The sequence below is a fragment of the Mangifera indica genome, unplaced genomic scaffold (assembly GCF_011075055.1).
Source record: "Mangifera indica cultivar Alphonso unplaced genomic scaffold, CATAS_Mindica_2.1 Un_0002, whole genome shotgun sequence".
Classification (NCBI taxonomy): domain Eukaryota; kingdom Viridiplantae; phylum Streptophyta; class Magnoliopsida; order Sapindales; family Anacardiaceae; genus Mangifera; species Mangifera indica.
Window position 1 is genome coordinate 637,649 of NW_025401094.1, and position 24,543 is coordinate 662,191.

Genomic DNA, 24,543 nt, shown 5'->3' on the forward strand with positions numbered 1-24,543 from the left:
TGAGTGGGTTAACAGCATGGGCAAATCAAAGCCCTCATTAAATAATTGAATATACTACAACAACTAAAGTTACAATTGCATCAATCAATGGACAAGCACTAATATTCAATTGTAAGGTAATCTTAATAATTTTCATTTTGATGAATTAGATATATGTTAACATGATTAAATCTCTGGATTGAGGCTACTGCCTCTTTATATAATGTTATTTGTGTACCTTTTAAGGAATATCATTCATTTTTGTTTGTTGTATTTAATAAAATTGAGGTTTGTTCTTTATAAAACGTTATTGTTAATTGTATTTTAGTTCTTAAGAATTTTTTTCTTAATAAAATTAAGTACCTTTGAGCTTAATAATATATGTTTCTTATTCTGAATGATGAGGAATTCTATAGTTTTTGTTGTTTCTTTTTTTTGTTGCTTAATGAATTTTAATTGAAATAATGATATTTATGTGATTCGATTTAATAGATGAGTTATTATAGTTCAATTTAGTTTTAGATTACTGAAAAAAAGGCAGAAGCACATGGGTTTTGAACAAGCTCGATTAAGCTCACCTAGCTCAGCTCATGATCAGAGTCATTGAGCCTACTCAAGTCGAGCTCGCGAGCAGCTTGGCTTGTGAGCGAGCGGAGTTCGAGTATTGAATTTTTTGGCAGCTCGGGCTCATTTTAACAGTAACCAAGCAAAGTTCGAGCTTGAGTTTGGCTTGGCTCAAATCCAACTCTATCCACAGGGCAATCTGCACAATAATTGTGCAACATATTTAACATCAACATAATATTTCTTAATGCACATGCGCATTATAAGTACTAAACACAAAATTCCTAGCTTGACCAAGGTTTCTGCCTGCAAGAGATCCAAAGACATCATCTGCATAATTATCCAAAACGGCAACAGATTCAATCACTACCACATAAAATCACCTAAAAAAAATGCAAACTCAAATTGGTAAGCTTTTATTTTATTTTTTGGTGATAAGGAATCCTACCTGCAGTGAAAGCAGAAGAAGACAAACCCACAATCAGAAATACTAAGAGAATTAAGCAGATGCTTCTACTCTGCTATTTAAGCGCAGCATGAGTTATCCGCATAGTCACATAAGGAAAATAAATAATTAGGTGATAACTTATATAAGGAAAATTAATAAATGAATTTACATTCCATTATAGAAGAAACTATTCAATTAACTGACAATTTCCTAATTTGTTTAAGATTAATAGATGTGGATATTGATTTGGGAATTAATTGGAAAATACAGGGCAAAACAGAGCTTGGATTTGTAGCGGAAAAAGAAAAACAGACAAGCTGAAGAGGTTTTAGATATCATTTGCAAATTTATAGTCTGATGAATTCTGGTTCATTGAATTTTTCTAGAAATAGCAACGATTAAAATCCTTGCTGCACTACTAATGATTATGCATTATCAATATCACAAATAAGTGGGCAATTTCAGTGTGCCAAGGTGGCATGCCGATGAACACTTACCAGAGGAGACACATGCCATATGCTCGTTTATTCTAGGTACTGAATTCCCTCACTCTTGCTGATATAGCTCCAAGGTTGCTGCTTGCATCAACAGAGAAGATGGTGTTTCAGGGGAGGATTTTATCCACAACTCTCTATCTCTACAATTGGGTCAAGCATCCGTGTATTGAAGAGAATATTTAGATGCAGCTTATGTTTTTATATATTCTCTAATTTCTTGCCTGTAGTAAATCAATTTTTACATCATAAACCATTTATGAGTGAGAATAATATGTCAGAGAAGATGCATACCTATCAAGGATGCCTGTTTCTATCAGTCGGTCCTGGTATCACTGAGAAGGTTACATCAAGTCTATGGCTGACTTTATTCAGAAAGAGTTGGGGAAATTCTTATAGCCTGAGGAGGTGCATTTACTTGGTGGATACTTCTTTTCTATAGGGTTCTCTTGCAGAACAAAATCAGTATATATATTAAATTGGACTTGCCTGGGTTGTGGTCATTTGGTGGGATAAGCTCTCTACGACATTTCTGACTTCTATATGTGAAACTACAGGAGATTCCAATTGCATTACTATTAGGTTCCATCTTTCTTGTCTACCCTAAATTATGAGGAATGTCATAGTTATTGTCTACCGACTTTCTTGATCTCTAATATCTTACCCTCATCATTGGGTTATGCAAATGATTTGGAGAATATATTCAGCAATCTTACATGTCTTAGGGTCCCAAGGATCACTTAGACTCATGAGAAAGAGTTCACTTTTCCAAAATTTCAACAATCGACTTACGTTCCTATTTTCCTCAGTTGCTGCAAGCCACAAAAAGCCAATTTCGATACAAACTTCAAGCAGCAATATCAAACCCGAGGATAATAGATGAGATAATCCAAGCAGCTGATATAAGCGATCATTGAGAATCTTCTTAATTATAGTCTTGAAATATTATTATGAATTTTGATTATTTTTGTTACGTGTCTATAAGAATTATGTGTGGCTAATTTCTATAATTTTTGGGATTGAGAGGGATCTTTCGATCCACTTGAACTTGTAGTTTTTACATTCTTATTAACAAATTTCGTTATGTTTTATATAACGGATGAATTATGTTCTATGTCTAATTTCTACCTCTCGATAGTCTACGTGAACTTACTGAGTTTCATTAGTTTAGCAGCTCAATAGTTGTAGTGGTATTTTAATCGCATTAGTTAATACACTGTTAATATAGGTCAGATTCCCTAGCTTACCTAGATTGTGAAATAAACTTAAGTGTTACTTTGACATCTCGCGCACTTGCGAGCAAAATGCAAAATAAACTAGACAAAAAGTGATTGTATCCCAGATGCTAACTGGGAGCTTTCAATTTTCTGTTTCAAAATTGAAGGATTTTGATTGGCAGCTTTCAATTTTATTCTTCATTTTCTATGTTATTAACACTACAAATTTGAAGGATTTTAATTAAAATATATATTTTATAAATTATTGGGTAAATCACTATTCCCACCAAGGTTTAATTAAAAATATATATTTTTTCCTTTTATAATTTATTACAGCAAAATTTCATAATTTTTTCTCCTCTTTCTTTTCTTCCTTCTCTCTCCTTTCTTTTCCTCTTTCTTCTCTTCTTCCTTTTCTTCTTTGGCTGGCCCAACTGAGATGATGCCCACTATAGCCATTTTCTTCAATTTCCGTCTTTTAAGTGAAAAGCTTTACTTTTAAATATTATTAATTAAATTGGCACCGTCACATACAATATGCAATAATGCAAGTTTAAGTCAAGTCAATAAAGAGAAATGGCAGAGCATCCAATGTACTGTCCAGGAAATGAACTGGAAAGCCAACTTGCATTATTACATACGCTATGTAATGATGCAAGTTTAAGTCAAGTCAATAAAGAGAAATGGCAGAGCATCCAATATATTGTCCAAGAAATTTTTACAGGAGCAAAAATTTCTTTTCTATGGAGAAAAATACAAAACTTCAGGCAAATCTCCGAGAGTTGAAAAAAACAAATAGAGAGATATAAAAATAAACAAGAGAAAAAAAAAGCACAAAGAGAAATTCTCTTAAATGGGTTCTCTATCCTTTCTCTATTTCTTCTACTTCCCAATAAAAAATTTAATCTGCTTCTTTATTTATAGGCCAATTTTAATCAATCATGTGGTTGCCAATAAATCTGATGATTTTTTACGCTTCATAAATGGCCTATCGTAATTGATATCCATCACTTTCCAAAAACTCAATGCGAATTTGGCTGAAAATTTGAAGTTTCAAAGACATGATTTCGCCACCAATTTTGACTAACAAAAACTTTTACTTTTAAATATAGGCCAAACGACTATTTCCCACCCAAGTTTTAACTCACTATCAAAAATATATTTACGGTAATTCGAAAACTCAAAAATCTATCTATAGACTAACTTAAAATAAAATTTTTAATTATATATAAAGGTAAAATTACTATTTTATCATTAAATATTAAAACCTTAAAAGGGTACTTGGATCTAAGAGGGAAAAATATTACTTTAGTAATCTATCTTTTATCACTTATATTATTTTGTTTACTTTATATGTAATAAAAAAATTCTGATAATGGTGATGTGACAGGTAATTTTTATTTTATTATAAATATGTTGTTGTTTATTAATTTTTTTAAGAATAAAAATAATCTTATTTTTAATTAATATAACAAATAACATAAAAATATTTTGAAATAATTATGCTTAAAGTTATTTAAGTAAAATAATATACTAATATTTTTTTATTATCTCTAATCAAACACAATAATTATTTATTATTATCTATTTTTACTAAAATTTATTAAACGTAGTAATAATTTATATCTAATAATCCTTAAAATAATTGATCTTCAGGATAATTTTTTAACTTTGATAATAAAACATTCTCCAAATCAAATATCTCTTACGGGGCATTTGGTTTGGGCAATGTTTTATTACTAAAATAGAAATATTACCTTGAAGATAGATTACTTAAAATATTACTGAGTATAAATGATTACTATATTTGATAAAATTTGGTAGGTATAAATAATTATTATGTTTGGTTAAATGTAATAAAACATTACTAGTAAATTATTTTACTTAAATGCCCTTGAATATAATTATTTTAAAATATTTTTTTATATTATTTGTCATATTAATTAAAAATAAATTTATTTTTATCTCAAAAAATTAATAAATAATAATATAATTATAATAAACTCAAGATTATCTCAGTAATCTTTAAATACCTAAGGTAGTAATAGAAGATTACTGTAATATTTTATTATTAATAAACCAAACAAGAAAATAAAAAATAGATTACCAAGGTAATTTTAAAAACCCCCCAACCAAACTCCCCTTGAAAGTTAATATAATTCCTCTCATTTTAAAAACGAACACTTGACATGTAGCATGCAATAATGCAAGTTTTAGTCAAGTTTATAAAGAGAAATGGCAGGACATCCAATGCGTTGTCCAAGAATTTTTGTCGAAAAAAGCTCGAAACTTCATGGCGGGTGCATGTGATAGCTCATCATCTGATGACTTTTAGCTCTTCACCTCACCTACCATAATTGCAATCCATATGATTTTGCCACCAACTTTCACTAGTAAAAACTCTTACTTTAAAATATTATTAATTAAATAGGGCAAATTAAGTCAAGTCAATAAAAAAAATTGGCAGACAAATCTGGGGATTCTTGCAAAAAAATTTTAAATCTAATGCTTGAAAAAAAATTGCTATAATTTATTACAGCAAAATTTCAGTCTTTCTTTTCTCCTCTTTCTTTTCTTCCTTCTCTCTCCTTTCTTTTCCTCTTTCTTCTCTTCTTCCTTTTCTTCTTAGGCTGGCCCAACTGAGATGGTGTCCACTATACCCATTTTCTTCAATTTCCGTCTTTTAAGTAAAAAGTTTTACTTTTAAATATTATTAATTAAATAGGCACCGTCACATACAATATGCAATAATGCAAATTTAAAAGTCAATAAAGAGGAATGGCAGAGCATCCAATGTATTGTCCAAGGAATTTTTACAGGAGCAAAAATTTCTTTTCTACGGAGAAAAATACAAAACTTCAGGCAAATCTCCAAGAGTTGAAAAAAAAATAGAGAGATATAAAAATAAACAAGAGAAAAAGAAAGCACAAAGATTACATAAAGAGAAATTCTCTTAAATGGGTTCTCTATCATTTTATTATTTCTTTTACTTTTCAAAAAAGACTTCATCTACTTCTTTATTTATAGGCCGATTATTACAAAACATGTGGTTATCAATAAATGTGATGATTTTTTTCTCTTCATAAATGGCTTATCATAATTGATATCCATCACTTTTCAAAAGCTGAGCGCGAATTTTGGCTGAAAATTTGAAGGTTTAAAGACTCGATTTTGCCACCAATTTTGACTAACAAAAACTTTTACTTTTAAATATAGGCCAAAAGACTATTTCTCACCCAAGTTTGTTACTTTTAAATATAACCCAATCTTAAAAACATATTCACAGTAATTCAAAACTTAAAAATTTACCCATAGACTAATCTTAGATAAAATTTTTAATTATATATAAGTGTAAAATCGTTATTTTATCATTAAACATTAAAACTTTAAAAGGGTATTTGAATCTGAGAGGAAAAAAGATTACTCTAGTGATTTATCTTTTAACACTTATATTATTTTGTTTAATTTATAAGTAACAAAAGATTTTATTTATATTACTTAGGATAAAAATAATCATATTTTTAATTAATATAACAAATAATATAAAAAATACTTTGGAATAATTATACCTAAAAATATTTAAATAAAATAATATACTAATATTTTTTATTATTTCTAATCAAATACAATAATTATTTATATTTATCTATTTTTACTAGAATTTATTAAATATAATAATAAATTATACTCAGTAATTCTTAAAATAATTTATTTTCAAAGTAATCTTTTAATTTTGATTATAAAACATTCTCCAAACTAAATATCCCTTAAAAATTAACATTGTTTTCCTCCTATTTAAAAAATGAACACTTCACACGTACTATGCAATAATGCAAGTTTAAGTCACATACGCTATGCAATAATGCAAGTTCAAGTCAAGTCAATAAAGAGAGATGGCAGAGCATCCAATGCATTGTCTAGGAAATGACCTGGAAAGCCAACTTCTAATGCTCGAAACTTCGTGGTGGGTGCATGTGATAGCTCATCATCCAATGCATAATTTCTTTTCTAGGGAGAAAAATACAAAATATAAGGACAAATTTCTAACAGAGACTACACAAAAAAAAAAATTCTCTTGTTAAAAAAAAATAACTTCATCAGCTCTCTTATTTATAGGTTAATTCTAATTAATCAGAGTTGTTACAAATCATGTGGCTGTTAATAAATCTGATGAGTCTTTACTCTTCATAAATGACCAACCATAATTAACATCCACCACTTTTCAAAAGCTGAACATTAATTTGGAATAAAAATTTTGTGGGATTAAACACATGATTTTGCCACCAAATTTCATTAAAAAAAACTTTTACTTTTAAATATTATTAATTAAAAAGGGCACCGATACATGCATTATGCAAGTTTTAGTCAAGTCAATAAAGAGAAATGGCAGGGTATCCAATGCCTTGATTTTTGCTAAAAATGGGGCGAAATTTGTTTGCTGGTAGCTCGAAACTTCTTGGTGCATGCATGGGATAGAGTAAACCAAACTAGCTCATTATTGTCTTTCAAGTAATTCGAGTCTATGGTCTGGGTTATCTTATCTTGATCTCGCTACTGCCTGAAAAAATACAAGTTTATTTTCGTCTTTCAAGTAATTAGAGTAAACCGGTGTCGACGGCGTTCGCCAGAGCCTTCCTCTTCATCCTCCTCCACGTAAAATAGTGGGTCTCCTAACCCTAAGAGAAGAAGAAACCAGACTAGCTCAGTTATCATTGGTAATTAATTTCTGATTCACTGCCAGTAAATCGGAACAATCAGCAGATCTTATTTAAACTACATGTAAGCAGATTTTTAATTTTCTCTGCAAGTTCATGCAATGAGTGAAATTCACGACAATGGTAAAATTCCTAAATATTATTTAAACTATACTAGTTCCAAGTGTGTGCGGACTTGATGCAGTAAATTTTCATATAGAGTTATCCTTGTTAACCTTTGTCTTGGTTTTCTCTGTAGTGTGAAGAGTGAGACCGGATTCCTTAGCTCTATCCGACAGATCTGATCAAAGCCCCTCATCAGTTCAAGTTGATGGCTTCTTCTTCCAATAATCCAGACGTAAAGTATGATGTTTTCCTTAGTTTTAGAGGCAAGGACACCCGGAATAATTTTACAAGCCGTCTGGACGCAGCTTTGCGTCGTAAAATGATTCAAACTTTCATCGATGACGGACTCGAGAGAAGAGAAGAAATTTCACCATCTCTATTGGAGGCAATTGAACGGTCAATGATTTCTGTTGTCGTTTTGTCAGAAAATTATGCCTCTTCCAGATGGTGCTTAGAAGAACTTGCAAAGATCCTTGACTGCAAAAAAAGGTTCGGACAGATGGTAATACCAATTTTCTATCACGTTGATCCATCACATGTGAGGAATCAAACTGGAGCTTTTGGGAAAGCATTTGACGCACTCAAAAAGCGTTTTGAGGGGAGGTTAGATGTGCTACAGAGATTTATTTTTGGGCGCTCCCCCCCCCTGTTTTACCCAAAACAGGAAAATGATCTGCTACAGAGATGGGAGACTGCTTTGATGGAAGTAGGCAAAATCTCTGGAATTACTACAGATAGCAAGTACGTATATATTTTACTTAGTTCTCTTTGAAAATATTTTACTTTGTGCTATATTTTTTAAGCCAACTAAGGAAAAGAAATATAATTTTATTTGGAGAAACTTTCTTAACGGAGAAGAGACATATCTTTTATCAAGTAACAAATTGGTTAGGTCAGCTATTGAAATGAAACATGAGATGTCTTTCTGTCTCTTATTTATTTATACTAACTAATGGTTTTTTTAATCTTTTTAGGCGTGAATCTGAACTCATAGAAGAAATTGTTACGGATATATTAAAAAGACTAACAAAAATGTCTCCAAGTGCTCACAGTGACCTAATTGGAGTAGAATCTACCATCAAAGAAATTGAGTCTTTGTTGGAAATTGGATCCAACGATGTTTGTATTGTCGGGATTTGGGGCATCGGTGGAATAGGCAAGACATCTATAAGTCGTGGAATATTCAACAAACATTGGAGATATTTTGAAGGTTCTTACTTCGCTGAAAATGTTAGGGAAGAATCAGAAAGGAGGGGACTAACTTTCTTGCGTGAAGAACTTTTTTGCAAAATATTAGAGGATAGATATGCCAACATAGGGCTCACCCTCACAAAAGAAAGACTTGCCCATAAGAAGGTTTTCATTGTTTTTGATGATGTGACTTCTTTAGACCAAATAAAAAATTTAATTGGAGATCTCAAATGTTTAGGTTTAGGAAGTCGAATCATTATAACATCACGAGATAAACAAGTTCTTAACAATTTTTGTGGGGCAGATAAGATATACGAGCTTGAGAGATTACATCATCTCAAAGCTCTTCAGCTTTTTAGTCGTCATGCCTTCAAACACAATGGGGATACAATTAAAGAGTACATGGAGCTATCAGAATGGATGGTAACATATGCTAAAGGTGTCCCATTAGCTCTTAAAGTTTTGGGCTCTTTTCTATTAGGAAAGACAAAAAGAGAATGGGTAAGTGCAGTGGATAAATTAAAAAGATGTCCTCATAAGGATATCCAAAGTGTGTTGAAAATAAACTTTGAAGAGATAAGTTAGTCATATGAAGACCCTGTAATATGTTAATAAATCAATGTCTAGATGAATTATGTTGTTTAGATATATAGTCATATAATATGAATTATGGTTGAATTTAAATTGAGAATGTTTAAGCTCGAAAGGGCCAAAACAAGTTCAACTCAAGTGAACTCGATCTTAAACTCAAATTTCAGAGTTAAATATTTTTGAGTTCAAATTTTAGAATTATTAATAAGTCTAAAATATTTCGATGCTAATTGACTAAAATGATATCGTTTTAACTAATATGTATCAAAATGACATTATTTTAGTAATTTTTTACTTGGTTGTAATACTGAGTCAAACTCAAAGTTTGGTTGAAGCTCAAACTTGAGCTCAATTTCCCTCAAATGAGTTAAACTTAAACAAGTTTGAAAAGAGTTTAACTTGATTCGAATATAATCTTAACACAAATAAGCAAATTCACACTTTAAACATTTAGACAAACATCTTTCTAGATAAGAAAGGATGTATTGTTTGATTGCCTCTACACATTTGCCATCAAATGAGATACAAATTGCTATAATAGGCATTAGATATAATCATCACCTTGCTAACCAAAACAAATTATATCTTATTTGATTCAGAATAGTTGTACCATTTCAAAGACACAGTAAATGCAAAATAATTAAATTGGTTAGATAGTATGTATCACATTATATCTGAAGCTGTGGCGTTGCACCCAACTATCTTCATCGTGTACAAATTTTGGGTACACCCGTCCCTTTAATCAAATGCAAACCAAAAAACAATTTGAAACTTAGCAAGTAGGAGTTTAGGAATGGATTAAACTTAGGGTGGGAATAAGTCTTTTGGCCTTACAATTATCTAAGATTACTTTGTTAAAGACAGTAACCATAACATTCCCAAGACCTACAATTTCAATTTCCAAAAGCCCAAACACAAATTAAAATTTCCACTTAATTGCACTGCTCTACAGCTCACAAAAAGCTGTCCCAGAGATTACCCCACGACCTTCAATCCGGAAGATCCTGACCCTTCGTCCCTTCCCACGTGTCCCCAATACTTCCGTTGGATCCACGAAGATCTCCGACCATGGGCTCATTCTGGTATTACTCTAGACATGGTTGAGAGAGCTCGAAGAACTGCAAACTTCTGATTGGTTATTCTTAACGGCATGGTTTACTTCGGATCATTTCTGAAGCCATTTCAAACAAGAGAAATTTTTACCCTGTGGGGAATCCTACAGTTGTTACGGAATTACCCTAGCAATGTCCCGGACTTGGATATGATGTTTGACTGTGCTGACTGGCTCGTCATCAAGTCAAAAAATTATACTGCAGCTGATGCTCCTGGTCCACCGCCGTTGTTTCGATACTGTAGCGACAAGCAGTCACTTGACATTGGTTTCCCTGATTGGTCTTTTTGGGGATGGTACATAAGAATTATATTATACATGTAAATTTATTTATACAAACTGAGATAATAATTGGTAATTAAGGGATATGATTAATTTTTTATTTTAATTCAAAATCACTTAATTAGATGTTATCATATCAGATTAGATAAATAAATTTGCATAATTTATTTATTTATATATATTGTATATGTAATGGGATAATATGAATAATACTTTACGTATCTATTTTAAATACACATCATTATATTATTAGAAATTATTTTATTTTTAATTCATAATTACTCAATCATATAATAATGCATATTAAATATGTATCAATTTATATTCTCACAACTGAAATGCATAATTTTATTAGGATCACAATACTCAAATGTATTGCACTATTACTATTTTTCTACTGAAAGATCCAAATTTGTTTTTTTTTTGGGTTAAAGGTGTCAAACAAATTATCTTATTTCTAAAATAAATAAAAACAAAAGAATCCTAATTATGTTTATTCACTACCTTTGACAACAAATACTAGAAGTTCGGTCTTTTCAACTGTTCTTTTGTGAGTTCTAAGTCTGACGTTTAAAGAATTTGCGGGTCTGAGATCAATATAAAGTCATGGAAGCCATTACTGGAGGATCTTAAAGAAGGAAACCGAAGAATGAATTGGGAAGACAGGGAACAAGACTGGCTTAAATGTAATCCAGTCCCTACTTTCCCTACTTTCTTCTTAGGCTGGCCCAACCGAGATGATGTCCACTTTCCCTACTTTCTTCAATTTCCATCTTTTAAGTAAAAAGTTTTACTTTTAAATATTATTAATCAAATAAGCACCGTCACATATGCCATGCAATAATGCCAGTTTAAGTCAAGTCAACAAAGAAAAATGGCAGAGTATCCAATGTATCGTCCAAGAAATTTTTACGGGGGCAAAAGCTTCTTTTCTACAAAGGAGAATACAAAACTTCAAGCAAATTTCCAAGAGGTGAAAAAAAAAAATAGAGAGAGACAAAAATAAACAAGAGAAAAAGAAAGCACAAAGATTACACGAGGAGAAATTCTCTTAAATGGGTTCTCTATCCTTTCTCTCTTCTACTTCAAAAAAAAAAAAACTTCATCTGCTTCTTTATTTATAGGCCAATTTTAATTAATTAGAATTATTGCAAATCATGTGGTTATCAATAAATCTGATAATTTTTTGCTTATCATAAATGACCTATCATAATTAATATCCATCACTTTTAAAAAATTGAGCGCTAATTTTGGAGGTTCAAAGACATGATTTTGCCACCAATTTTGACTAACAAAAACTTTTACTTTTAAATATAGGCCAAAGGACTATTTTCCACCCAAGTTTTAACTCACTATCAAAAACATATTTACGATAATTCAAAAACTCAAAAATCTACCTATAAACTAATTTAAAATAGAATTTTTAATTATATATAAAGGTAAAATTATTATTTTATTATTAAACACTAAAATCTTAAGGGGACACTTGGATTCGGGGATAAAAAAGATTACTTTGATAATATATCTTTTATTATCTCTATTACTTTATTTGATTTATAAGTAATAAAATATTCTAATAATGGTGATGTGACAGGTAATATAAGGGTATTCTGATTATCACTTTTACATTAGGTATTAAAAAATCACCAAAGTAATCTTGATTTTATTATAAATGTATTGTTATTTGTTAATTTTTTTAAGAAAAAATAATCTCATTTTTAATTAATATAACAAATAACATAAAAATATTTTGAAATAATTATACCTAAAGATATTTAAGTAAAATAATATATTAGTATTTTTTTATTATCTTTAATCAAACACAATGATTACTTATATCTATCTATTTTTACTAAAATTTATTAAATATAGTAATAATTTATATCCAATAATCCTTAAAGTAATCTATCTTCAAAATAATTTTTTTACTTTGATAATAAAATATTCTCCAAATCAAATATCTCTTAAAAGTTAATATAATTTCTCTCATTTTAAAAACAAACAGTTCACATGTAGTATGCAATAATGCAAAATTTCAGTCTTTCTTTTCTCCTCTTTCTTTTCTTCCTTCTCTCTCCTTTCTTTTCCTCTTTCTTCTCTTCTACCTTTTCTTCTTAGGCTGGCCCAACTGAGATGGTGTCCACTATAGCCATTTTCTTCAATTTCCGTCTTTTAAGTAAAAAGTTTTACTTTTAAATATTATTAATTAAATAGGCACTGTCACATACAATATGCAATAATGCAAATTTAAGTCAAGTCAATAAAGAGGAATGGCAGAGTATCCAATGTATTGTCCAAGAAATTTTTACAGGAGCAAAAATTTCTTTTCTACGAAGAAAAATACAAAACCTCAGGCAAATCTCCAAGAGTTGAAAAAAAAATAGAGAGATATAAAAATAAACAAGAGAAAAAGAAAGCACAAAGATTAAATAAAGAGAAATTCTCTTCAATGGGTTCTCTATCCTTTTATTATTTCTTCTACTTTCCAAAAAAGACTTCATCTACTTCTTTTTTTATAGGCCGATTATTACAAATCATGTGGTTATCAATAAATCTGATGATTTTTTGCTCTTCATAAATGGCTTATCACAATTGTACAGTGGAAGCAGTTAGGATGGTGATGTTTGCAGCAGTAGTGATGAGGTATATGGTGAAAACTACGATAATCGATGCTCTGATAAAGGCATTTAGTTGGAACTGTAAAAAATGACATGGATGGATGTTATCTCATTGCAGCCAGGCAATCTATGATGTTGCTAGGGTTCGCAGCAAGGGTGGTCATTGTTATGGACCTTGTGATCTTGCTATTGAAAGCACTAGCAATGACAACAACATGATGGAGACCAAATTGGTTGAAAATTTAGTAATTTTCTTGTTCTCTTTAGTTTTCCTATAAATATCGAACTTTTTGTTTCTCTCTTGATTTAAAGCAGGATTCGAGCTAAATTATGTCTGAATGTAGGCTAGCTCTAATCCTATATGACCAACTTGAGTATGAGTTCAGCCCTAATTGGGCTTGTTAATGCCTCCACAAGGTTCATAAATGTAGCACAAAGAGAGATCACAATTCTATAGTTTTTGTTTATAAAATTTCTTACTCTTTAACCCTAATCCAATGGTCTTCAGGTTAAGTGTGAAAACTAAAAAGATTTATGATTATAATTGATTGATGACTTGTAATTTGTTATCACTAGTATCATTCCAACTAACCAACTCACTGTTTGATATTTTTTTGTCCAAAGAATGATATCTTTTCAACCATCATATGACATGATTTCAAGTCTTACAAAACAAGCCTTATGCTCCAAGACAAACATATCTACTATGTAATGTTATAGGTTTAGAGGTTTGGCACAATGGAATTGTTAGTGAGGCATCTTGAATACACTCACTTTTGGGGTTAAGTTTAGAGTTAAGGGTTCTTTTTGCGTTGGACTCATTAGAAGAGTGATTCCAACTCTTGGTCAACTTGTGTAACGATGACTTATTTCCTCTGTTAATATCACACATGACTTCACTTTTGCACTCACCACCCCTACAACTCTTTACTTTCATCTCAATACAAATCAATAACCTTAAACTCTCTTCTTATATTGTTGTGCTTATCACAATGATTTTACATTGAGACATAACCATAAGCATTCAAGTACATGCCAATGCAACATGTCATTTACACCCATCCACCATCCTTAAACTTTAGCCACTTATTCTTGAAAATGAGAACTAGTTGCTATAAATTTCATGCTTTGGTGGTCAAACTTAGAATTGGATTTGAGTCAAGCTTGTTTGAGTTCAAACTTGAGCTTTAAGGTTGTTTGGCTCGTCAAACTCGCGAGCCTAGAAAATTCGATGCAAAAGAATGTCATTTTAATCAATATGCACTAAAACGACATTATTTTAGTATCAAACCAAGTTTAAAGTTTAATTCAAGCTGAACTCGAGTTTGATTACTTTGAAACGAGTTACGCTTGAGTGCCTTTGAAGCGAGCTTGTTTCCATACAAATTGAGCTGAACTCAAACTCAAGCTCAAGCTCAAGTTCAAGCTTAATTCGGTTCGAATCTAGCCCTAATCAAGCTCAAAGTCCATTGTAACTTTGTTTTTTATTGCGATGAGGCTGCTGATGAATGTAGTTCAAAGTTTCAAGTCAAAATAAGGATACATCTATTCATCAATTTGAATATCAAAAGTTTCATTAGTAACTAATTGAATCAACTTTCGAATGAATACACATCTTCCTAAAAAGTGTTCATTTACATGTAAAATGTTATTGTTTTGTATTGATTTTATTATCTAGAAATAATGATAGATGTAGATGGTGGAAAAATAATACAATTGGTGTAATTTTTTAGTCTATAATCTCTGTCCATTGTCAAAATATTGTCCTTTTTAAATAAATAATATCTTTTCTTTTTTTAGTTTTGCAATTCAAAATTAGTTTGATTCAATAATCTGACCTAATATCGAGATATTATCATTTTTGAATATATAATCCTTCATAATTTTGTTATTAATTGTGACCTAAAACATGTTTTGAAAGTTTGAGAATTCATATAATATTTTAACCAGTCTTATCACCCTAAGTGCACATACATATCCAACTCTTATATGCTTTGTTAAGGTGAGATTTTCAAAGGAGCAATGTTATATACATTTATAATAAGTATCAATAATGATATGTTACCATGTGATTGAATATTATTTTATTTTTAATTCAAAATCATTAAATCACATGGGAACACATTATTATTGATGTTCAATTTGATACTTAATATAAGTGTACATAGTTTTATTGTTTGTAAAAAAGTGTTACAATTAATTATAGTTTTTTGTCCTTCAAATGATATTTTCTAGTGAAGAAGAATATGAGAGTGCCCTAAAAGTTTAATGTTTTTTTGGCCAAATTAGACTGAAACAATCATTAAACTTAAACAATGCTATGTGCATATAATTTTGAATATTTTATTGAATACGGTTATTAAATAATTAAATATTATTATACATTTAATTTAAAATTAATTAATTATATAATAATATATTATTTATCAATCTAATTGATTTATCGAAATTAGATATATTTAATTTTATTGATTTAATTCAGAATAATCTCTCAATTGTAATCATATAATAAAAACCAAGAATAGGAAACTCATGGGCACAAAACTTCTTCCTTCACTCTACTTTAATATTACTTGTTTATAAAAAGACAAATCTGGCTATTCTTGCAAAAAAATTTTAAATCAATGCTTGAAAAAAAACAAATTTGCTATAATTTATTACAGCAAAATTTCATAATTTTTTCTCCTCTTTCTTTTCTTCCTTCTCTCTCCTTTCTTTTCCTCTTTCTTCTCTTCTTCCTTTTCTTCTTTGGCTGGCCCAACTGAGATGATGCCCACTATAGCCATTTTCTTCAATTTCCGTCTTTTAAGTGAAAAGCTTTACTTTTAAATATTATTAATTAAATTGGCACCGTCACATACAATATGCAATAATGCAAGTTTAAGTCAAGTCAATAAAGAGAAATGGCAGAGCATCCAATGTACTGTCCAGGAAATGAACTGGAAAGCCAACTTGCATTATTACATACGCTATGTAATAATGCAAGTTTAAGTCAAGTCAATAAACAGAAATGGCAGAGCATCCAATGTATTGTCCAAGAAATTTTTACAGGAGCAAAAATTTCTTTTCTATGGAGAAAAATACAAAACTTCAGGCAAATCTCCAAGAGTTGAAAAAAAAAATAGAGAGATATAAAAATAAACAACTGAACAATCTGAATTGTATTTACATTTTAATAAGTTTTTTTAAGTGACAAACAAGAATATGCTAACTCATTTTAAGGTAGAAATAATAAAAGAATCTGCATACATAAATTCTTTATAAAAGAAAAGAATATGTAGCAAGTAGCCTTGAGTAGAGAGAAAAGGCAAAGATGGAACCAAAGAATGACTTGCAAGGTTCATGGAATCAAAGAAGCCTTGAGGGGCAGGCAAAGTATATAATATATGAAATCCAAAATACCAAAAGGAACTTGGGAAATTGTTGAAAAGTGCTCTGTTTTCCTCTGTTTTGTTGAATAGTTGAGAAGATTCTTTAACAACTTGGAAAAGAATGGAACCATTATAAGATAAGATCTTTTCTAAATTCTATCCATCATTATTCATCCTCAATCTCTCAATAATCAGAAAAACTCAGAAATTTACATCATGGAAATTGTCACTGCACCTGTGAGTTCCATTTCTGAGATTATTTTCAACCGTTTGTTTGATGCAGCAGGCGGTTGGATTGGTTACCTGCTTAACTACAATGACAACATCGAGGCATTAAGAAAGCAAGCTCAGAAACTCAAGGCTACTAGAGACAGCATCCAAGTGAGAATTGATGCTGCTGAAAGAAACAGAGAAAATATCTTACCTGATGTCCAAAATTGGATATCAGAAGTTGGTAAAGTCAACGAAGAAGCTGAAAAGTTTTTAGATGATGAAGGCAATGCAAACAAGATGTGCTTCAGAGGGTGGTGCATCAATCTCAGATTGCGTTACTGGTTCAGCAAGGTGGCAAAACAGAAGATAGCAGTGATCACTCAGCGCCAAGAAGATGGAAAATTCCAAACTCTATCTAAGCCCGCTCCTCCTCCTTCAGGAATTATTCTCCAACTGTGGGATTTTCCGGAATTTTAGAATCCAGAGAATCAATCAAGAATGAAATTATGGAGGCCTTGAAAGATGACAAGGTCAGCATAATTGGAATATGTGGGATGGGGGGTGTGGGTAAGACCACACTAGTGAAACAAGTTGGCATACTAGCCAAAGAGCAAAAGTTGTTTGATTCAATAGTAATGGTGGTTGTGTCCCAAACCCCAAATATCATGAATATTCAAGCCGAAATTGCTGAAATGCTAGGTCTGACTTCATTCTCGGTTAACTCTAAATCAGCAAGAGCAAGTTCTCTATGGGAGAGAATTAAGAAAGAGGAACGAATCCTCATAATATTGGATGATATTTGGAGAAGAATTCAATTGGAGGAGATTGGCATTCCTTTTGGGAAGGACCATGGAGGTTGTAAGATCGTGCTTACCTCTCGAAGGAAAAATGTATGCGATCAAATGGGCTGTGACAGGACATTTACTGTTGGAACTTTGACAAAACAGGAGTCATGGGCGCTATTCAAGGAGCTTGTTGGAATGGATGTTGAAAATTCTATTATAAGTTCGATCGCAAGAGAAGTAACCGCTGAATGTGATGGTCTGCCGATTGCAATCGTGACTGTAGCCAGGGCACTGAAGAACAGGGACATGTATGAGTGGCGTGATGCCTTACAACAACTTAAAAGTTCAACATCAACAAATATTGAAGGAATGCATGAAAATGTAATTTCATCCTTGGAGTTGAGTTACAATTTTCTGGAAAGTGCGGCAAAATCTGTCTTCTTATTTTGCTCTGTATTTCCTGAAGATTTCGTAATTCCTGTCGAAGTCTTAGTGAGATATGGAACAGGATTGAGATGGTTCAAAGGTTTGGGGACAATTGAAGATATTAGAGTCAGAACACATGCTATTGTAAGTAACCTTATCTCTTCTTTTTTATTGATTGGGGAAGAATATGGTCAGAAATCTGTCAAAATGCATGATGTAGTTCGTGATGTTGCACATATCATAGCACCCAAACACTACCATACATTTTTAGTGAAAGCTGGTATTAGTCTGAATGAGTGGCCAGAAAGAGATACATTTGAAGATCTCATGTGTATCTCGTTGATGTTAAATGATATTAAAGATGTACTAGATGGGATAGAATGCCCAAAGTTGCAATCGTTGCTACTGCAACAAAATTCCAGATTGGTTGTCTCTAACAATTTCTTTCAAGGCATGAAACATCTTGGAGTTCTAGATTTAAGTGAAACTCAATTATCGTCATTGCCCTTATCGCTTTCTTTTCTTGCAAACCTTAGAACTTTGTATCTTAAAGGTTGCAAATTGGGTGACTTATCTATAATTGGAGATCTAAGTAAACTAAAAATTCTTAGCCTTTATGGTTCTAATGTTAGAGAGATCCCTATATCTTTTAGCCGATTAGCTCATATAAGGTTATTAGATTTGAATAATTGTAAAGAGTTGACACGAATACCACCTGGTATCATATCCTCTCTTTGTAAATTAGAGGAGTTGTATGTTTTAGAAAGTTTTAGCCTTTGGGATTTAGAAGGAGATGAGGGAGATTCAAGTAGCAATGCGAAGCTTGCTGAGTTACAATTCTTGTCTAGAATAACTAGTTTGGAAATTATTATCCCAAACTTGAATTTCTTAATTGATAATCATGTGCCGTTCAAAAATCTATCCAGCTTTACAATAATAATAGGTGCTCCAGAAGATGAAGAAAAAAGGAAATTTATGAGATTTTCAAGCAAGTATTCACGAAAATTGATGATCTCATATAATAATGAGGTTATGATTTTAGGATTACTTGATTGCTTGAAGAATTTGGTAATTGAAAGAACAGAGTATCTATATATTATAGGTTTGGACAACATCTTTCATGATCTGGTAAATAGAGGGTTGAATGAACTGAAGTGTTTAGCAATGCTTAATCAGAAGGTAACATTTCTTGTAAATATTTTGGAATGTTCATCAAATTTAAGTTTCCACAACTTAGAGTTTCTACAAATTATTAGCAATCCCAACTTGGTTGAAATATGTCATGGTGAACCCTCAATCCAGTCCTTCAATAAGCTCAAGAATTTGACTGTTAAGAGGTGCGGCAGGTTGTTGAATATTGTTCCAAGTAATTTGTTATGGAACTTTCAAAGTCTTGAAAATTTGAGCGTAACTTGGTGTGATTCAATGGTATATATATTTGATCGTAAAGAGGCTAAGGTGGTAGATGGAGAAACAAAGATGCTCTCGTCATTAAAGAATCTAGAATTGCATGATCTAGCAAATATGACACATATATGGATGGGTGACACTCAATTCATAAACCTATGCAACTTGAAGAGATTGGATTTGTATAAATGCCCAAAGTTAATTAGGTTGTTTTCACGAGCTTTATTGCAAAGTCTTGTTTGTTTGGAAAATATGTACATCCGACAGTGTTACAATTTAGAGGAGATTTTCATAATGAAAGAAGAAGGGGAATTAATACCACCAAAGAAAGATCTCACCACAACCTTATCAAGTTTGGGAAACTTAAGTTCAATACATATATCTTATTGCTTCAAATTGAAAAAACTATTCACCCCCTCCATAGTCAAAAGCTTGGTAAAGCTTAGTGACCTTGAAATATATGACTGCCCAATATTAGAAGAAATAATTACAAATGAGGAAGCATCATCATCATTAATAGAGAAGATTGTGTTCCCTAGTTTGTTCTACTTGGACCTTAGAAGGCTAAACAACCTTGGTTGTTTTAGCTCAAGTTCATATTCAATTGAATTCCCAGTTTTGCAGGCAATTTACATCGGTTGTTGTGCACGTATGAAGATCTTTGGTTATGGAGAACAACTAACACCAAAGCTCAACAAAGTTTTGGCAATTTTTTACCTTGTTAAAGAACGATGGATGAGTAACCCTAACTCTACAATCCAACAATTGTTCGAAGAACAACAAGTATGTGAAGTAATTAATTGTTAATTGCAAACAATTGTAAATATTTTTTTTAATAAATTGTATTTGAAAATTAATAATTTAGACATGATGATAGATATGGTTATATTGTTAGAGAAAAAATAAATTATGGAAAAATGTGAATTGTTTTGCAGGAGGAAATTAGAGGACAAGAAGTAAATGGTATGAATGATTTATGTTTCACTAAATCAATTAACAAATTATTATTCTTGTTTCAGTCGTCATATTTTATATTAATTTAATCACTAACTTTCTGCAAACACAACCCACAATATCTTTATGTTTTATAAAGGCCAAGGAACATCTTCCCGTTAAAATCAACGGCGTTAGGCTCCCCGTCGATACCACCTGCCCCAACCCTAACGGCTTTCAGCTCGACATGAACAACATTATTCATCCCTGTTTCCATTCTGAAGGTAATGGTAGTTGGCTACTAAGCTTCTAGCTTCTGTAATTTTCCCTCTTACTGTATTTGAATACATCTTACGGTTACAAAAATGCAAAAATATTGATTATACTGCAAGATTTTGATGATATTGATTGAAAATGCAAAATTTTGATGATGTTTATTTAAAATCTTAGGGCTTGAAATATGTCCTTATTATGCTGGCATACGTGTGTTCAATATTTGAAACAGCTCTCATTAGATGTTTCTCTTTGTTTGAATCACAGAAGACAGTGATGAAGCCGGAGATGAAGAAGAAGAAGAAGAAGATGAAGAAGGATGAAAATACATCAACTCAAAAATTAAGCCTTGCTTTCAGCTTCACATGAACGACAATTTTGTACTTGGCTACTGAATTCCCTAACTCTTGCTCATATAGCTCTAATGCCTATTTAATTTGTCATACTGATACAATTCGATTGTTTTTCTAATAGAAAATTGAGGTAAAAACAAGCTTGAAAACAGGTATGTAACAAATTGCCATTTATGTTTTCTCATTAGTACATTATTTGTAAGCTCAAATGACATAAATGCTTGAATCTAGAAGAAATAATTATGAATGAGAAAGGAGAAAAGGCTGCTACTTGCATCAACAGAGAAGGTGGTGTTCCTAGCTTAACTGAGATGAAACTTGCTTTGTTACAGCCGAGGATCTGGCAGATGCAATACTAGCAGCCTTACCTTCAGCAACCACTATGTCTGTCTTCCTCAAAGAACATCTCCAATGACGATGACAATAATTTGTGAGGTCTCGTTTGAGAATTCATGATGATGCCACTGTCTTGGGATAGTGGGATAATTTTCCCTTCCATGGCTTTAGTTTTGGCTTTATTCAAAAGTAGTATTTTGAGCAGGGGATGATACAAAAAGTGAACAAGCTATCCACATGAACCAGGATTAGTGTAGCAAAGGCCTTGAGTATTTTAAATATTTATACTATTTGAACAATAATTGGATGTAAAATGTTTTTTTTCATTCTTCAGTGGCTTGATTGCCCCTTATCATAATCACAACATACTTGGTTTAGATTGATATCAGAAAATTTTAAAGGAAAATCCAGGGGAAAACAGAGCATGGAATTATAGCTTGAGATGAGCGTGGAAGTGCAGAATATCAATCCCATTCACATCCCACTGAAAATAAGGTTGGAGTGTTACCTCCAAATCTTGGAGGACCAGAGACAGTCCACGAAGTTCAGCCATTTTTGTTAATTTATTTGCAGATCTGGTAATTCAGATTGTCCTTCCTTTCTTTCTCCTTAAAATTATTATCTCTTTTTATATTTGTATCTTTAAAATGTTACTTTTGCACCATTTTTTTTTTAATAAAGGACATCATACGCCTGCCCAGGTTGTTTCAGTTTATTCAATGGCCCTTGGCTAATTTAATTTCTGTTCTACAGTTCGACATGTCGTGCTATTTGGGGCATTGTTTATGTTTCGGCCATGTTTATTCATTGCATTTTATCTATTTTCTTCCTCTTTTTCTAAATTTTTCCTTAGAAAATCTGTGCTCTTTTTTTTTTCGTTTTTGTCCTTTAGTTTTGTCTGTAATATGGTGTATTGTAATTTGAAAAACTTGCTGCAGGCACATGCTCTTAGAATTGCCCTGGAAGCAAAGAACTTACTGTCAACATCTATGTTGGAATGAGATATTGGTACCCGTTTACAGAGGAGGTAGGTTTTAGTCTTCTCACCTTTTTTCCTCACATTGAACTGCCATGTGGTTTATGAGCTTGTATCCTTTTGTTTTGTTAAATGTGATTTCACGGATCAGTTTTTAAACTCTTTTGAAAATAACTGAAAAATAGAAAAAACAAAGACAAAGCAAGAGATAGGTTGCCCTTTTTTTCTATTTGTAGGCTTCTTTCCAGTGTTCAATTGCATTATTTTAGGACAACATGTTTTAACTACTGCTTTATGATAAGAATGGCCCCTTTCTATCTTAAAATTGTCAGTGTCCTGACAGTTCAAAATTTCGCTACATTTGGCAGATTAAGAGACAAAATTACAAGGCTCGTTGTGCAGCCACTTTATCTGCAGTTCTCTATCTCTACAATTGGGTTAAGCATCCTTGTTCTTGAGAAAATATTTAGGTGCTGCTTCCGTTTTAGAATATTCTCCGATTTCTTGCCCGTGGTAAATCAATTTGTATATCATGAACCATTTCTGAGTGAGAATAATATGTCAGGGAAGATGCATACCTATCTAAGATGCCTGTTTCTATCATAAGGTCCTGGTATCACCAAGAAGGTTACATCAAGTCTATGGCTGACTTGATTCAGAAAGAGTTGGGGAAATTCTTAAATCCTGAGGAGGTGAACTTACTTAGTAGATACTCCTTTTCTGTATGGATCTTTTACAGTACAGAACTAGTGTATGTAATAAACTTTGGCTTGCTTGGGTTGGAGTCATTTGATGTAATAAGCTCTATACAACTTTTTTGACTTCTGTATGTGAAACTACAGGTAATGATCTTCTTTAGTGGCCATGGACTACCAGTTAGTTTTGTCGAGAATGCTGGTGATATTTACTGAGACCAGATGGAGTGTGTCTACCTAACCGTGCAGAACCTGAAAGGGCAAGGAGTTGCAATGTGTGTTGGGTCATTAATTGTGTCGACATAAGAGCAAGCGCATTCCTTAAAATCCTTGCAACAGCTAGTGGCTGGGAACTTTGGTCCTTTGCACTGGGTTGTGAGGATGGTGAAGTCTAGAGACTTAAAGTCTGCAAGTAGGGTTGAATTTAAGTCGAGCCCAAGCTCAAGCGATCCCAAAATGAGTCACACATAAACGAGCTCAAGCCCGAGTTTGAGCTTTGAGCCAAACAGCTCGGCTCAGCTCACGAGCCAAGGCAGCTCGCCCATTCTCATTTCTCAAGCTGGGTGGGACGTTGTCCTTCTAGTCTTTTAAAAGAAGAAGCTAGATTGAAAGATTGAAAATCCCATATGACTCTGCATCTGTCAGTTCATATATTGTCATATCTATTTTCCATGCATGCAAAGAGACAGAGATGAATTGTTACTCAGAAGCAAAAGAAAACAACAAACAAAGCCTCTTCAGTGTTTATTAGACCGAAGAAATGAATTGTATGTTTAAACAGAAACTCAAAGCTAGTTGTGGCTGTGAGTAAATAGTTCATAAAAATTACTTGTTTGGATGTTGCAAAGAGAGAGGGAATAAATAGAAAGAAGCAAAACAAGAGCCAAGAAAAGATGGGGTTTGAATGAGTGGGTTAACAGCATGTGCAAATCAAAACCCTCATTGAATAATTGAATCTACTACAACAGTTAACATCTCATAAAACTCTAAATTTATCTCTGTTTATTGGAGAACAAAGTTACAGTTGCATCAATCAATGTACAAACACTAATATTCAATTGCAAGGTACAAAAATAATTATCTTAATAATTTTCATTTTGATGAAATAGATATATGTTAACATGTTTAAATCTCTAGATTGAGACTACTGCCTCTTTATATAATGTTATTTGTGTACCCTTTTAAGGAATATCATTCATCTTTGTTTGTTGTATTTAATGAAATTGAGGTTTGTTCTTTATAGAATGTTATTGTTAATTGTTTTTTAGTTCTTAAGAATTTTTTTCTTAATAGAATTAAGTACCTTTGAGCTTAATAATATATATTCCATATTATGAATGATGAGGAATTCCATACTTTTTGTTGTTTCGTTTTGCTTTTGTTGCTTAATGAATTTTAATTAAAATTATGATATTTATGTAATTCGATTTAATAGATGGGTTATTATAGTTCAATTTAGT

General features: G+C 31.7%; 2 protein-coding genes and 1 long non-coding RNA gene across 7 annotated transcripts; 2 read left to right on the plus strand and 1 right to left on the minus strand.

The window, feature by feature from the left end:
* Window positions 1-674: 674 nt before the first annotated feature.
* On the minus strand, window positions 675-2,282 carry LOC123205157. Of its 2 annotated transcripts, none has more exons than XR_006499805.1 (4): window positions 1,780-2,282; window positions 1,489-1,709; window positions 992-1,061; window positions 675-873 (listed from the first exon to the last, which is right to left on the minus strand). It is a non-coding gene; the product is annotated as an uncharacterized LOC123205157 (long non-coding RNA). The 2 variants fall into 2 exon arrangements; XR_006499804.1 differs by having other exon boundaries at window positions 992-1,064; window positions 1,780-2,281.
* A 4,788-nt stretch (window positions 2,283-7,070) lies between these two features.
* LOC123205118 (disease resistance protein RUN1-like) lies at window positions 7,071-9,397 on the plus strand. 4 transcript variants are annotated; one of them, XM_044621939.1, is made up of 3 exons: window positions 7,071-7,540; window positions 7,656-8,263; window positions 8,497-9,397. In XM_044621939.1, exons 2-3 carry the CDS (start codon window positions 7,728-7,730, stop codon window positions 9,296-9,298), a joined length of 1,338 nt encoding a protein of 445 aa, XP_044477874.1. In that variant the 5' UTR covers window positions 7,071-7,540; window positions 7,656-7,727; the 3' UTR covers window positions 9,299-9,397. The 4 variants fall into 4 exon arrangements, with proteins under 4 accessions (XP_044477874.1, XP_044477875.1, XP_044477876.1 ...); XM_044621940.1 differs by having other exon boundaries at window positions 7,071-7,481; XM_044621941.1 differs by having other exon boundaries at window positions 7,071-7,417.
* Window positions 9,398-17,404: 8,007 nt separating this feature from the next.
* On the plus strand, window positions 17,405-24,000 carry LOC123205203 (disease resistance protein At4g27190-like). The gene is made up of 8 exons (XM_044622134.1): window positions 17,405-18,254; window positions 20,142-20,300; window positions 20,453-20,480; window positions 20,611-20,734; window positions 20,991-21,990; window positions 22,351-22,439; window positions 22,757-23,080; window positions 23,231-24,000. The coding sequence occupies exons 1-4, from the start codon at window positions 17,406-17,408 to the stop codon at window positions 20,631-20,633; spliced, it is 1,059 nt and encodes a 352-aa protein (XP_044478069.1). The 5' UTR covers window position 17,405; the 3' UTR covers window positions 20,634-20,734; window positions 20,991-21,990; window positions 22,351-22,439; window positions 22,757-23,080; window positions 23,231-24,000.
* Window positions 24,001-24,543: the final 543 nt, after the last annotated feature.

Coding starts and splice junctions, on each gene's coding strand:
- LOC123205203 (XM_044622134.1), top strand. CDS start 17,406: ATGGAGGCCTTGAAAGATGACAAGGTCAGCATAATTGGAATATGTGGG. Junction 20,301..20,452: donor AATTGTTCGAAGAACAACAA/GTATGTGAAGTA, acceptor ATTGTTTTGCAG/GAGGAAATTAGAGGACAAGA. Junction 20,481..20,610: donor TAGAGGACAAGAAGTAAATG/GTATGAATGATT, acceptor TGTTTTATAAAG/GCCAAGGAACATCTTCCCGT.
- LOC123205118 (XM_044621938.1), top strand. CDS start 7,728: ATGGCTTCTTCTTCCAATAATCCAGACGTAAAGTATGATGTTTTCCTT. Junction 8,264..8,496: donor GGAATTACTACAGATAGCAA/GTACGTATATAT, acceptor TAATCTTTTTAG/GCGTGAATCTGAACTCATAG.